We start from the raw sequence: 14682 nt of genomic DNA, 5'->3' as shown, positions 1-14682 counted from the left end.
GTACGGTTGCAAACCCTGTCATTATAATAAACAAAATGAATAATAATCGCACTGGAGCTCGAGTTAAAGCAAACCTTCCCTCGTGTGAGTACACCCTAACAGCAGTGTGGACATCTTTATTGATTATAACGGCGGTTTCCCCAAAAGAGCGCGAATTCTGAGAGGCTGCATGTGACGTCACAGTAATAACCATAGCAACGCATGGGACAAACAAACATAGGTCACAGTTGATCTTGGAGAGTAATGAAGAATAGATAGACCTCGTTCTGCATAATGACTTCATTTATTCTTCATTTTATTACTTTTATAACTTTTTACAAGACCTTTTTAAAGCAAAGTTTACTTGATAGGAAAATATTTTGAAGGCAACAAAGTATTAAAGTATTATAATTATCATTATTAATAAACTACGATATATATATATTTCAAGTCATTTTTACTATGGTACAGAGAACTGAAATTTGACTGGTTTTGGTAGACTACTGACATTTCGGTACTGTGACAACACTAGTATTGTGAGGTTCAAATTTACAATATTAAATTCATTATTTGACAAAGTGATCATTAGGTACACACTTGATCAGTTATTGTTTACTATGAAATATGAATAATCCAGAGAAGTCAGTAGTTTTGTATTGGACGTGTAGGAGCGCTGAGCGTCAGTCTTTATTAGCACAGACCAGCAGATCCTGTTAACTTCTATCAAACCATTCCTCCAGCTCTTGACTGGACACCAGTGTTTCAATCTCTGTGTTACTAAACACGTGCCTCAAACTATTACTAAGGACATTCTCCTAAAGATTATAGATTATAAGGGAGCCATCAGACGTAAGCGTCCACGGCGTGAGATGCTTTGGGAGGTTTGCTGGTCTTCTGGTTCGCTCGGTCAGGGATGGGTGACAGCGGAGGACTGTGTGTCTTCTGGTTCGCTTCAGAGAGATTGGAGGGAGGAGTGTGATTGGACATCTCTTGGGTCTTGGAGCTGAAATCAGAAACATCTAATCGTGATGACAATCAGTGACAGGACATCTGTCCAAAATTCACCAACACAAGGCCAAGCAGATACGAACAATTCCTGTTCCTACATTCAGTGTGAAAATGTGCATTTGTGCTCAATTTGCCCTTTGCACGACACATTGAATACTGATTATATAACCAGCTATCCCAGTGGAACACAAGATGCCAAGTTTGATCCCTTTATGCACATGTTTTATTACAACCAGTTGGGCGTCCTTCACCTCTTTGTCAACAGGGCGAATCTGAAGAACATGCTTGTTCATTCTTATCTCTTAACACTACAGAGTCTGCGGCTGAAATGGGATTTGTTTGTGGTGTAGTTGACGGATGATGTGCAGTGATACCTGGATCGGCAGGCTTCCTTCCCTGCGGTGATGCTGAACACCAATCCTCCCACCACGAGGAGAGCCGAGCCGCCCCATCCCACAAACAGAGCGGAGCCCAGCTCAAACCTGCTCAGCACACACACAGAGCCAGTCTCAGACCTCCAGCACAAAACCACCATCATCTCATCGGGTTCAGAGAGCCCTCGTCAAGAAGCACTATACTTCAAGTTTGTTTTACTAGGTATATTTAGTAAAGTTCAAGTATATTTTCAAGTATACTTTATGTAGCAAGTATACAAATATCAGTGTATACTTGTAAGGGTACTGTTTCAGTACTCCTTGGGACTAAATTGGCCCACTTTTTAGTATGTAAAAGTAGCAAACTTTGAGTACACAACTAGTTTGCCTTTGTGTTTGTAGTTTGTACTGCAATTTTACTAAAAGTGAGCTTATATGTTTACTGACAGTTTACTCATTAAATACTTTGTACACTTTTAAGTGTAGTCTCAGTAAACTACTAGTTTATTCGTTTTATACTGCAAGTAGACTCTTTACATCATACTTAAAGTATACTACTATCTCCCTATTTAGGTTTTAATGTGTATATATATTGTTATATGAATATCTGAACATACGTATGGAAGCATCAACAGAAATAACAGATATCTGCTTGTGAACAAAAACATTTTATTCTAGCTTCATGCATTCTTCTTTTCAACACTTTGTGTTTCATAAAAAATAAATAAATAACATTGAGAAAAAAGCTGAAAAGACTAGAATGATAATCAAAACATATGGTCGATCGAACCATAAAGCGTGACTGCAATTATTACCTCTACTGTACATCAGTCAACATTTTATTCCATAACGTTACAGTTTTGATGCTGTTTCATGTCAGATGATCATGTTACATGTGTAAGTATCTGGTGTTTCTTTTTCTTCTTCACTTGTGTTTTTTTGGAAATTCTGTGCAGAAGATGTGTACTAGCGCCCTCTAGCGTATAATAATGAAAACATGGATTGGAGCACAGTATAGCCCAAATGTATAGCTCAAATATATTTGTAATTTTTCTAAGTATACTTAATGTTCATTTTAAGTATATTCATGAGGAGTTCATAAAAAAAAACTAAAAGCATTCTTTCCTATTTTTACTAATAGCACACTTAAACTTCTTTTTGGTAAGGCTACTCACTTTTTTGCTCTGTAATTTGGATCCATGAACTCAGAAATCACCTTGTGGGCGTACCAGCTGTAGGCAAACATACCGCAGAGACCTAAAACAGACACAGATCAAGCTCACATGCACGTACTGGAACAACAGGACAAGTGAAGTGTTTACCTGACAGGAGGTAATTCATCCCTGCAGCAAAGGTGACCTTCGCATTCATGATTTCAGAGCCTCCTAGTTTTGTGCACTTCATCCCCACCAAAGCAAGGATGGCCCCGAACAATCCCAGAATTATGGAGGTGATGACGAGAGATCGGCACAGATGAATGTACGCTGGTGAACGATGAACACAGCAACAGACACACTTATTGGTAAAGAGCATTTTACAATACAACATGTTTTCAAAGCAGCTTCACGTGAAGTCGTGCAGTTATCGGTTACACTTCATAATAATGCTCCATCATTTATAGGTAACTATGCACAGGACCAATGATTACAGTACTACAGTAACACAGCTACTTTTACAGTAAGTAATAGCACATATAGATTTAAGATAGTTCCTCAGTAGCTAATCAGTAGATAAAGTAAATCATTTGTCTCTAATAAATAATACTAAGGGATCTTTCTAGTAATACTCACTCTGCAGAGCCAGCAGGGTGGGGAACTCTTTGCAGTCAGAAACGCCCGTGGAGTCAGACAGACAGTCTTTCCAGAGGTTGGAGAAATAGTGGCCAGACGTCAGAACTAAACTGTCCACTTCAGAGTAAGTCCAGTAATTCGTCGGCATCGTGGAACAAACCAAGATCCAGCCGCAGACGCACGCTACGAAGCACCCTATTTCAGTGTACATCATGACCGTCCTGTAATGCATGCTGGGAAGAGTCTGGTGCAGTTAGAGAAGATCTGTGAAGGCAGAAGTAAGGAGGACAGACCTTCCTGGAGGTGTGCTGGACAGATCTAGTGTGCTCACTGACTCAAGGGGAGGAGGACACTGTTTGTGGTGCCATCAGGGCCACTCTGACATACTGTGTTTATTATACATACAGATCAGAACAACCCCTATTACATGATTTCACATCTACAAATGTCACCTCGTTCACCAAACTGGAAACAGAAGAAAGACAAAGTGTTTTTCATGAGCTGGAAAAGAAGCCTTGTTTATTTGTACAGTGCTTTTGACAACACACGTGATTTCAAAGCAGCTTTAGAGAAGATTCACTGTAGAGGTGCATCTCAGTAAATTACAACGTTGTGGAAAAGTTTATTTATTTCAGTAATTCAACTCAAATTGTGAAACTCATGCTTTCAAAATGGTCTCTCAGTTTGGTTCACTGGGCTACACAATCATGGAGAAGTCTGCTGCTCTGACAGTTGTCCAGAAGACAATCATTGACGCAGAGTGCTGTATCCAAGCATGTTAACAGAAAGTTGAGTGGAAGGAAAAAGTGTAGAAGAAAAAGATGCACAACCAACTGAGAGAACCGCAGCGTTATGAGGATTGTCAGGTAAAATTGATTCAAGACTTTGAGTGAACTTCACAAGGAATGGACTGAGGCTGGGGTCAAGACATCAAAAGCACCACACACAGACGTGTCAAGAGATTTGGCTACAGTCATCGTATTCCTCTTGTTAAGCCACTCCTGAACCACACACAACGTGAGAGGACATCAGTCTTGCCTGGGCTAAGGAGAAGAACTGGACTGTTGCCCAGTGGTCCAAATTCCTCTTTTCAGATGAGAGCAAGTTTTGTATTTCATTTGGAAACTGATCACCTCCATGTCACGCTGAACTGAGGCAGTAATTAAAGCAAAAGGAGCCCTTACTAAGTACTGAGTACATGTACAGTAGATGAACACACTTTCCAGAAGAACAATTCACTAAAAATGTTTATTATTATTATTATTATTATTGGTTTTATGACGTATTCTAATGTGTTGAGAGTGAATTGGTGGATTTTTGTTAAATGAGAGCCAAAATCACCCCTATTAAAAGAACCAAAGACTTAAACTACTTCAGTCTGTGTGCACTGAATTTATTTAATACACGAGTTTTTACAATTTGAGTTTAATTACTGAAATGTACTTTTCCCACGACATTCTGATTTATTGAGATGCACGTCTGTAAGTCTATTATGCCTTACTGCTTTTACTGTGAGTTGTGGTGCTATTTAGATCTAGTTATATTGTATTTAGAGTGCTGTCTAGCAGAAATATCAGTCCTACAGTGATCAAACACACAAGCATTCAGATTTACAGCACAATGATTTTTACATCTGACAGTATTAATGAAAGCATGATGTCTAAATGTGTAAAGTAATTAAGGAATTAGATAAAGGTCAGTTTAGATTCAGGCAGAGTTAGCTTCTGGTCGGATCATTGACTGAAATCACTGAAGCCAGAGGAGCCATGAATTTACTTTTTTATTATACTACTGCATTTGAAAAATAAGTTGAGCTGTTGCAGAACAGATTTGATTGCAATGTTACAGAGCTTTCTGAAGTTCAGACGAATGTGTCTCTGGGAGATATGCTCTCCCCGGTGACCCGAGACATCCTGGAGACCCGAGAGCCGCTGGACTGGCTGAGATGGACAGACGGTCTGGACGGGGCGTAGTACGCAGACGTGTACTGTGCTTTACTCGATGGAGGAGCGTCTGCTTTCCTGCCAAATACTGTCAGCCCACTACAACAGAAAGAAGAGGACTGCAGATTCATTGATCTTCTTTGTTGAGACACATTGTTTGTAAGTTTTACCGTAACAGAGCAGATTATTTACCTGTTCGCGATGATTGTCACTGCGTATAATACAGATCCCAGAATTATAAAGAAACTTCCAATCAATCCAAAGAAAATGGGAGTTCCTAACCCATACCTGCTCAAACATCAATAGAACAGTAACATCTTCTGTACATTTCTGGCATCTGATAATAAGCACTGAATGTGATTATTAATAATTTAGTACTAGATTCATATATGCAGCTGGATTTGCGTCTCATCTTTGACTGATATTTCTATATATGAAATCTTTTCACTTTTATATGACCCCCTGATCAGTTGTACATGAAATGTAATTAGTTGTGATTGTTGATGTGAATGTGATGATCAGTAGAAGCTGGAGCAGATGAATCCACAGCACTCTTCAAACTGTGACATGTCTGGCTCCTCTCTACCTCTCCGTTTGATTTCTCTCATCATTTTGTCATCTAATATACTGTTCTTCTGATGTGCTTAGTACTGACACAAAACTTAATACAAAACTTAAAAGTGCACTTAAAAAGAGTACATTTTATAGATATATTTACATATGAACATATGACTTGACATATGAACTGAATGTACACTTATTGAACAAATAATTGCACGCTATTTGCAATTAAATTACAATAAATTATCATTTCAATTTATATTAAACACAGTTAGCTGTACTTTTTTAGCGTGCTTAAAACAATAATTAAACATTTTACATGTGCTTTAGCATGTAATCAACATGTTTTTTTATTTGCTTTTTAAAAATGTTGTAATGATCTTTTGTTGTACTTTAAAGTTAAATATTTCATGTATTAATTTGAAGTTCATCAAATGCACATTCAAAGCAATGAAATGCACATCTTTCCCCCAGTGCTATCTCGATCATCACTATTATTCTCTCTTGTTTCCTGCGCTGTGAGTGTGACGCTCTCGGTCTGTTCTGGGCATGTACCTCATGATACTTCTGTCAGCAGCGGGTGATAGGGCAGTGCTGACGACTCTGTTTGTGTATAAACAGTACGCCGCAAGCGCCGACACTCCTGTGAGGACAACAAACAAAAGATTTAATATACAGTATGTGCGGGTGAACACTGCTAAATGATCTGATACTCTTGTTTAAATGAGTTGTAGGAGGAGCGATGCTGATTATTAATCATCCATGTAACAGAAGAATTTAAAGCTCAAGTGCCTACTCCTCTTGTATTCAACCTGTATGTATATAAAGATCAGATGTGTGTGGTTATATAAATGTACAAATACTGGAAAAATGGCTTTACTCACCACCAACAAAATGAAAAGCTGCTCCGAAAAATAATATTCTGTCTTTGTGTTTCTCACTTCCGCCGATGTATGTGCAGTCCATCCCAATAAAGCAGAGCACAGCGGCGATGAGCCCCAGACTCATGGCGATCAGAAGCAGGCCTCGGACCCCCTGAACATACGCTGTTGAAGAGGAACACCAGCTCAGATAACTGTGAAGATGTGAGGAAGGCTGGAGACGCCAGAGCACTTACGTGTGACGGCCCACAGCACATCGTAGTCTCTGCAGTTAGTGACGGACGAGGTGTCCACCACACAGTCCTTCCACAGGTTCGACCAGTACCACGTCCCCTTGATCATCCAGTTACCACCTTTGCCTCCTACATAGAAGATCCTCCAGTAGTCCATGGCTAGCGTGCAGCTCACAAACAGCCAGCCGAAAGTAGAGATCAAGAATCCAAACACCTGTATCAGACTCTTCCTCATGTTCCTGTGAGCTGAGCATACGCTCTTTCTTCAGCAGAGGATGCCGTCTGAGTTTAGGAAACAGAGGACGGACCGTGTTGTGTTGTGTATGTACACACGTCGTGATGCTGGTTTACTATAAATATTATCAAGTGTGTGTGGTGGAGAAAATAGACGCAGTGCTATTAGAATGCAGCAGATATTATGCACTCTGTTGCATGCACCAAAAATACCTTGCAGCAATTATAGCAATGTGGAATTTTATTAAATATCAACAACAAAATAAACATTTTTCTTAATCACAATGATGACTGAGACTTGGCAATACAGGCTACACAATCCAGTGTTAGAAATTCAGACAGTATTGAAACTCGAATCTGTATCTGTATTGAAAAGTGTCATTTCATTTGACATTTTCCAGAAACATAACTCAATCTGGCTCAAAATCATGATCAACCAGCATGAGTCACCCAAAACTGCTGGAGTACAGCACAGCTACCAACAGATGACACAATCACATGCAGCGCTGCGTAAACATACACGTGGAGCTGAAATCACATTACATATGCCAGAGTCTTCAAAACTGCAAATTATAATCCTGACCAAAACTTCAATTACAGCATCTGTACAGGTCATCTGAGCTGGCCATCCAAAGGCACTGAATAAGCTAACAAAAGATACCAGTGAGATATTAGCCATCAGCGGGGGGCGTGGATGAGGCGAGGATGAGGCGAGGATGAGGCGAGGATGAGGCGTGGATGAGGCGTGGATGAGGCGAGGATGAGGCGAGGATGAGGCGAGGATGAGGCGAGGATGAGGCGAGGATGAGGCGTGGATGAGGCGAGGATGAGGCGAGGATGAGGCGAGGATGAGGCGAGGATGAGGCGTGGATGAGGCGAGGATGAGGCGAGGATGGCCGGAGTCAGCCGGGGGTGTTATACGTAGGCGTTTTTGTCGAAGTGTTTGGAAGGGCCGCTGTATTCTGGCGGAGGTCTCCTGGTGTGAGACGACTGACTCTGTGGCATCGCACGAGACATTAAAGACGCTCCACTGTTGACGAAAGCTCTTCTGTCCGATGGATACGGAGAACTGCTGAAAGGAGGAGATAGTATCATCATCTGTTAAGGTTTGGTGACCAGAAATGACCTGTAGTTTGAGTCAAAAACACATTGGAGCTTATATCTTACATGACACTGTTTTCAATTAAAAACAGAAAACTTTTTATGGGTTTTGGCCTTGCTTTTACATGACAACAGCATTTGGTAACACTTTATTTTGATTCTACTAACAGTAAGTAACTTTGCCACTACATGTCAACTGGCAGTTAGTACAAACTCGATTCCAAAAAAGTTGGGACACTATACAAATTGTGAATGAAAACAGTATGCAATGATGTGGAAGTTTCAAATTTCAATATTTTATTCAGAATACAACATAGATGACATATCAAATGTTTAAACTGAGAAAATGTATAATTTTAAGGAAAAAATAAAATTTTGTGTCATCAACACATCTCAGAAAAGTTGGGACAAGGCCATGTTTAGCACTGTGTGGCATTATCTCTTCTTTCTATAACAGTCTGCAAACATCTCAGGACTGAGGAGAAAAGTGTCTCAAGTTTAGGAATAGGAATGTTGTCCCATTCTTGTCTAATACAGGCTTACAGTTGCTCAACTGTCTTAGGTCTTCTTTGTCACATCTTCCTCTTTATGATGCACCAAATGTTTTCTATGGGTGAAAGATCTGGACTGCAGGCTGGTCATTTCAGGACCCGGATCCTTCTTCTACGCAGCCATGATGCTGTAATTGATGCAGTATGTGGTCTGGCATTGTCATGATGGAAAATGCAAGGTCTTCCCTGAAAGAGAAGATGTCTGGATGGGAGTATATGTTGTTCTAGAACTTGGATTTACCTTTCAGCATTGATGGTGCTCATCTTTCCAGATGTGTAAGCTGCCCATGCCACACACACTCATGCAACCCCACACCATCAGAGATGCAGCTTCTGAACTGAGCACTGATCACAACGAATGGCACGGTGGATTGTGTTCACCGACAGTGTTTTCTTGAAGTATTCCTGAGCCCATGTTGTGATTCTCATTACAGTAGCATTCCTGTATGTGATGCAGTGCCATCTAAGGGCCCGAAGATCACGGGCATCCAGTATGGTTTTCCGGCCTTGACCCTTACACACAGAGATTGTTCCAGATTCTCTGAATCTTTGGATGATATTATGCACTGTAGATGGTGATAACTTCAAACTCTTTGCAATTTTTCTCTGAGAAACTCCTTTCTGATATTGCTCCACTGTTTTCCGCCGCAGCATTGGGGGAATTGGTGATCCTCTGCCCATCTTGACTTCTGAGAGACAATGATGCTCTGAGAGTCTCTTTTTATACACAATCATGTTCCCAATTGACCTAATAAGTTACAAATTGGTCCTCCAGCTGTTTCTTATATGTACATTTAACTTTTTGGAATGTGTAGCTCTCATGAAATCCAAAAATAAGCCAATATTTGGCATGACATTTCAAAATGTCTCATTTTCAACATTTGATATGTTATCTATATACTATTGTGAGTACAATATAAGTCTATGAGATTTGTAAATTATTCCATCCTTTTTTTACTCACAGTGTCCCAACTTTTTTGGAAATATCCTCTAACACTTTCTTTTCAACTTATTCAACTAACCCTAAACCTAGCCTAACAGTCTACTCTGAGTTAGTAGACGTGTAGTTGACATGTAGTTACAGAGTTACTTATAGTTAGGTAGAATGTATAAATTGGACAATCGAAATAAAGTGTAACCCAGCATATTGTGGGCCTGCAAACAATCTTTTGAAAATGGGTTTCAAAGTGCAAGAAAATGATCCCATCATAATACAAAAATGTGAATTTGTGAAAACGGTATCATCCTGTGCATATGTGTTACGTGTTCAGTCTACAGGTATGTGCACACAGTGGGCCTCGTTCGTGAAACTTGTGTAAATATATCAGTAAATTCAAAGTAATTTGCCCATAAAACAGACCTTCCTGAAAACTATACTCAGGATTCACAAACACTTCAAAAACATCAGATGTTTGATCATAAACGTCTATTCCGATGGTTCATAAACAGGGTTCTCGTGAACAATCATTCACAATAACAATAATCCCTGCCTATGAATTACAGCTACATCAGTTACGTGTCCAGGAACGCAGTGTAATATTCTCAGGTTTGGCTCAAGTGATTGGACGCTGGGAAAGAAGTGACCGTGATGAGTGCTGCGTTTTACGCAAATTTGAACAGTTTTCAACTCTCAAATATAAAAGAAGAGAGAAAGCGCAGAAAGACTTGGGAAATATTCTGAATCTTTACGCATCATTTACATGTGATAGGGAGCAGGTGAACATTTCTGTTGTACCAACTAACATCTTGAAAATATGAACATTTTTGTGAATTTGAAAGTTAACTTCAGAACGACTTTATGAGCGATTTACACAGAAATTTGTTCTGCATGTTTTTCATGAATGAGGCCCTGTGTTTCTTTACAAACTACTGGCCTGGAGTGAGTAATACAGGGTTTTTTGTTGTTTTCACAGATCTGTGTGAACAGCTACAATTATGTTGACAAAATGTTATCATCCGTACGTGAAACTTTGAAAAACGCGAAGGAAAAACATTTACGTTTTAAGTACTTCATTGTTTGGTAATCATACTCATCTCAGATATTAGAAATTTACTTGTTGCTCATGCCATCAGACAGTGACAGGCAGAAGAGCGCCCCTCCGAGGATGCACAGAGTCGAGCCGGCCCAGCCGATGAACAAGGCAGCACCCAGTTCATACCTGACGAGAAGCACAGCATTTCATCAGCAACATCGCTACACTCACCTTCAGTCAGGCTAAGGTTGGTAGAGAAAAAAATAATAGATATATACTTTTGCGCAACAAACATGGGGTCAAAAAACTCGGACGTGATCCTGTGCGCGTACAGAGAGCAGGCGCTGAGAGAACACAGACCTGCAGAGGAACAACATGCACAAGTTACTGAATCGTTATATTTGAGTCCAGCACTAGGCATGTCCAGCTGTGGATAACAGAACCGTACACAGGAGAAACAGATGTCAAACGCACCAGTACACATGAAGGTGATCCCAGACAAGCAGACAATTCTGGCTTTGGTTTGGTCAGGACCACCGATCTTAGTGCACTTCATGCCAATCAGAGCAAAGATCGAAGCAAAGAAACCCAGACAGACTGCAGCGATCATCAGTCCACGACACACCTGGATATAACCTGCACAAAACATGCAAAAACATTTGTTTTCACCTTTCTTTGTTGTTCATCCAAAGAATGCTCAAGTGAAATATTTTACAATACATCATTACAACAATATATTTCTGACATCACAGCTCGGAGGGATTAGCACGGTAATGTACATGACAATGTATTAATGTATCTGGTCTTGGTGGAAGAGATCTGCTACACTGCTGCTGCTGTCAATACGTCCACAACATGCTGCTGAGAGCATGTAAGAAACACTGCTGCTGCACACATAACAGATGAAATAACCCCATAGAGTTTACATGAACGCCTCGTAGCTGATCTATACAGGTGGAGCTGGGGAAGGAGGAGGGTTTCTGAAGCAAGCTGCAACTGCTACAGCAAGCACTAGTCATACGTGTGAATGTTGAGCAGCGAGCTCATTGGCTACTGATACAGGAGAGAACCAATCAGCTGTGACGTGTGATAATGATGTCATTAGGTCAGATTGTGTTAGATCTATTGGACTGCGCCATCTAGAGTTTCATGCCAGAACTCTGTATTTATAATGTAATAAAAATAATAACAGAATATTAATGTAATGAGTTTATATTTTGACAGAAATGAAATGGCAGATTAATTAATTCACACAAACTGATGAAGCTGTAGTAGAGAACGAGTTTCTCTGATATCTGTCCTTCCTTCAGTCATGGAAGAGCAGACTGGTATCCACAAACATGCTCTGCTAGCTACTCTCTGGGCAAACATTAGCTCGCTAGTTAACCCACAAATGCTACTAAATGAATGGAAAACAGCCTGGAGATAAATGCATCTAATTTATTGCCCACAGCTTTCTGAAAAGTGCTAAACATTGACATGTTAGAAGGAAAAGAGTCATTCCACACTGAAGTGAGTTTACATTTGCACAAATGAGAGAATTAATCATAGAAAAAATGATCTTCTCATGATTCAAGACATTATGTCAACTCACAGGTGTGTCATTAAATTTATATTATATTAAAATGTAATGAATAATACATATACACAGTGGGGTAATGATGCCTGAAATTATTACTGAATTTATTTTGAATGAAAGCATTACAAACGTATTTGTTATTAGCATTAGAGTCTGAGTAAAGGTTCAATTTCAAATGAAGCCGGATGAGAGATTGTGATCGGCAGCACTGGAGCGACATGAAGAAAATCTGAAGATCCAGCGTGATCTAAGATGATCCAAGGAGCTGGAGCTTCAATGCATCTGAAGATCTGTCCGTCTGGATAAAAGTCTCAGAGATGTACATACATCTGATTAATCAGTCTGATTTTTCCCCCATAACATTTCTTAAACTGTTCATTATTTACTGGCTTCAATAATAATAATGATAAAATACATGCATGTAAACATACAAGCACACAAACATCACACAAAAAGAGACGTGTCTGACCGTCCAGCGCCAGCATTGAAGGGAAGTCTTTGCAGTTGGAGACTCCAGTAGAATCGGTCACACAGGTCTTCCACAGGTTGGACCAGAAGGTGGCTGTGGTGATCACCGTGCCGTCGATTGAAGACACCTTCCAGTAGTCTGTAGGTAAGGTGGAGGACACCAGCACCCACCCCGAGGTGGTGAGGATAAACGCCAGGATCTCTCTTGCCATGTTACTCATTGTTCTTCTTCAGTTCTCCAGCCGTCACTCCTGCGGTTCTCCAGGTTTAGTGAGCGCTCTACATCAGCTGGCTCATATATTCTCATTTGACAGCACTGGGAGGGTGTGCCAAACCAAAAGATTGAGTGCAGCCACTGAAGGAGACAGTGGAAAGGTGGTAACACAGAGAACTATTAACAGGACTTTCTACTTACTATTTTGGTTACATTTGATTTTGATGGTCCCCTTTTACACATTCTGTTGACATATCTACGAGCTTTCACTGTTGTAGAGTACTAGTAGACTGCTAGGGTTAGGGTTAGAATAAGTTGACATACTTGTAAAGTATCTAAAGTAAATGTCTGCTGGAAGACCATCACAAAGAGCTGAATCTAATGAGAGTTAGACGACACAAAGAAGCAATGTTACTTAGAATCAAGACCATCAAAATAAAGTGCTAGCATTATTTTTTACTAAAGTAAAAAAGTGAAAGTCTGCCAGACCAGCCGGCAGAATCTGTATATTCTTTCATCATCATCTTTATAATAAATGAATGACTAATAAATAAAGGATCAAACAGATTAAGTGGTAATTTAATCTATCAATAACTGTTCCTTAACATTCATTAATTCCTCATTGTAAATCTTATGTTGATAATCAATAAGAAATAATAAGACTTATCCCACTGTGTTTTGTAAGTACACGACCCAAACCTGTTCATCAGTGTGAGATGAAGTACAGTATTAAGACTGCTTTAAGCCCAGGTTAAAAAAGATTGCTTCCATAATGTACTTAAAGTGCTCTATTTTCACACACTAATGTTGTATTTAATATACTAAAAATGATAATTCTCAAGATAAACAACATTTACTCGACTGTGCTGTTTTGGGACGCCATGAATATGCACTAATGCTACACTTGAGTGTACTAGTGTATGAAAGATGGGTTCAAGTGGTGACTAAATTGGTGACATTTTTAAATACAGAGATAGCATGTTAAAAGTTCATTTTAGTGCATATCCATGGTATCCCAAAATAGTACAGTTCACCCACATTGATAATTCACCCAAAAATGTCAATTCTGTCATCATTTACTCAACCTCATGTCGTTCCAAACCTGTATTAGTTGCTTTCTTATGCTGAACATTAAATAAGATATTTTGAAAATTGCTGGTAATCAGACAGTTGGCATTTGCAATGACTTCCATAGTATTTTTATTTGATTTACTACTATGGAGGTCAATGGCAACCACCAACTCATTCAGGTTTGGAATGACATCAGGGTTAGTAAATGATGACAGCATTTTCATTTTTGGGTGAACCATCCCTTTAAGAAGTACTAAAGAATATTGTTTTAGTATATAAAATACAAAATTAGTGCATGCAATTAGAGCACTTTAAGTACATTATGGAAGTGTCTTTTTTTTCTCCACATGGGTTGGGGAGGGAGGGGTTTGGGGGGTGGAGGGGTTGGGTTGATCTTAAGGCATGGACTCCTTCAATCTCAAGAGTTTAGCTCCATCCCTAATCATACACACCTGATCCAACTGTCTTCAGGATTTCTTGACAATTGTAGGCAGGTTGGTTTCGATTAGAGATGGAGGAAGTGAACTCCCACACCTGATCTAAATGATCTGTGTAACTGAAAGTGAACATTGAAATTGAGGATATGTGTCCCACAGTTATAACGGGTGCTATGTGTGACAGAGGTCACCCCTTAATGATTCTTAGAGTTTGGTTACTCATTCAGAGAGAAACCATTCCTCTAATACTGACCTCAACAGCTAACGTTTATTCTGAACTGTTCC

General features: G+C 39.7%; 3 protein-coding genes across 4 annotated transcripts; all 3 read right to left on the bottom strand.

Moving 5' to 3' along the window:
* Positions 1-424: 424 nt before the first annotated feature.
* LOC127964421 (claudin-10) lies at positions 425-4167 on the bottom strand. The gene is made up of 5 exons (XM_052564645.1): positions 3152-4167; positions 2684-2845; positions 2537-2618; positions 1362-1469; positions 425-982 (listed from the first exon to the last, which is right to left on the bottom strand). Exons 1-5 carry the CDS (start codon positions 3381-3383, stop codon positions 823-825), a joined length of 744 nt encoding a protein of 247 aa, XP_052420605.1. The 5' UTR covers positions 3384-4167; the 3' UTR covers positions 425-822.
* A 746-nt stretch (positions 4168-4913) lies between these two features.
* Positions 4914-7087, bottom strand: LOC127964420 (claudin-10). Its single transcript, XM_052564644.1, has 5 exons — positions 6773-7087; positions 6540-6701; positions 6211-6298; positions 5287-5382; positions 4914-5193 (listed from the first exon to the last, which is right to left on the bottom strand). The coding sequence occupies exons 1-5, from the start codon at positions 7002-7004 to the stop codon at positions 5013-5015; spliced, it is 759 nt and encodes a 252-aa protein (XP_052420604.1). The 5' UTR covers positions 7005-7087; the 3' UTR covers positions 4914-5012.
* Positions 7088-7915: 828 nt separating this feature from the next.
* cldn10b (claudin 10b) lies at positions 7916-12979 on the bottom strand. 2 transcript variants are annotated; one of them, XM_052564647.1, is made up of 5 exons: positions 12677-12979; positions 11103-11264; positions 10907-10988; positions 10710-10814; positions 7916-8072 (listed from the first exon to the last, which is right to left on the bottom strand). In XM_052564647.1, exons 1-5 carry the CDS (start codon positions 12894-12896, stop codon positions 7919-7921), a joined length of 723 nt encoding a protein of 240 aa, XP_052420607.1. In that variant the 5' UTR covers positions 12897-12979; the 3' UTR covers positions 7916-7918. The 2 variants fall into 2 exon arrangements, with proteins under 2 accessions (XP_052420607.1, XP_052420606.1); XM_052564646.1 differs by having other exon boundaries at positions 7916-8075; positions 12677-12972.
* Between the last annotated feature and the right edge of the window lie 1703 nt (positions 12980-14682).

Source organism: Carassius gibelio, chromosome B9 (assembly GCF_023724105.1).
Source record: "Carassius gibelio isolate Cgi1373 ecotype wild population from Czech Republic chromosome B9, carGib1.2-hapl.c, whole genome shotgun sequence".
Classification (NCBI taxonomy): domain Eukaryota; kingdom Metazoa; phylum Chordata; class Actinopteri; order Cypriniformes; family Cyprinidae; genus Carassius; species Carassius gibelio.
Note: the sequence above shows the minus strand (reverse complement) of the source record. Positions and strands in the feature narration are given on the sequence as shown.

Excerpts from the sequence above, each read along its gene's own strand:
- LOC127964421 (XM_052564645.1), bottom strand. The coding sequence starts at position 3,383 with ATGCATTACAGGACGGTCATGATGTACACTGAAATAGGGTGCTTCGTA. Across the intron at positions 2,619-2,683 it reads GATGAATTACCTCCTGTCAG|GTCTCTGCGGTATGTTTGCC; the intron begins GTAAACACTTCA and ends TGTCTGTTTTAG. Across the intron at positions 1,470-2,536 it reads CCAAATTACAGAGCAAAAAA|GTTTGAGCTGGGCTCCGCTC; the intron begins GTGAGTAGCCTT and ends TGTGCTGAGCAG.
- LOC127964420 (XM_052564644.1), bottom strand. The coding sequence starts at position 7,004 with ATGAGGAAGAGTCTGATACAGGTGTTTGGATTCTTGATCTCTACTTTC. Across the intron at positions 6,299-6,539 it reads AGCTTTTCATTTTGTTGGTG|GAGTGTCGGCGCTTGCGGCG; the intron begins GTGAGTAAAGCC and ends TTGTCCTCACAG. Across the intron at positions 5,383-6,210 it reads GCTGACAGAAGTATCATGAG|GTATGGGTTAGGAACTCCCA; the intron begins GTACATGCCCAG and ends ATGTTTGAGCAG.
- cldn10b (XM_052564646.1), bottom strand. The coding sequence starts at position 12,896 with ATGAGTAACATGGCAAGAGAGATCCTGGCGTTTATCCTCACCACCTCG. Across the intron at positions 11,265-12,676 it reads TTCAATGCTGGCGCTGGACG|GTTATATCCAGGTGTGTCGT; the intron begins GTCAGACACGTC and ends TGTTTTGTGCAG. Across the intron at positions 8,076-10,709 it reads TCTGATGGCATGAGCAACAA|CAGTTCTCCGTATCCATCGG; the intron begins GTAAATTTCTAA and ends TCCTCCTTTCAG.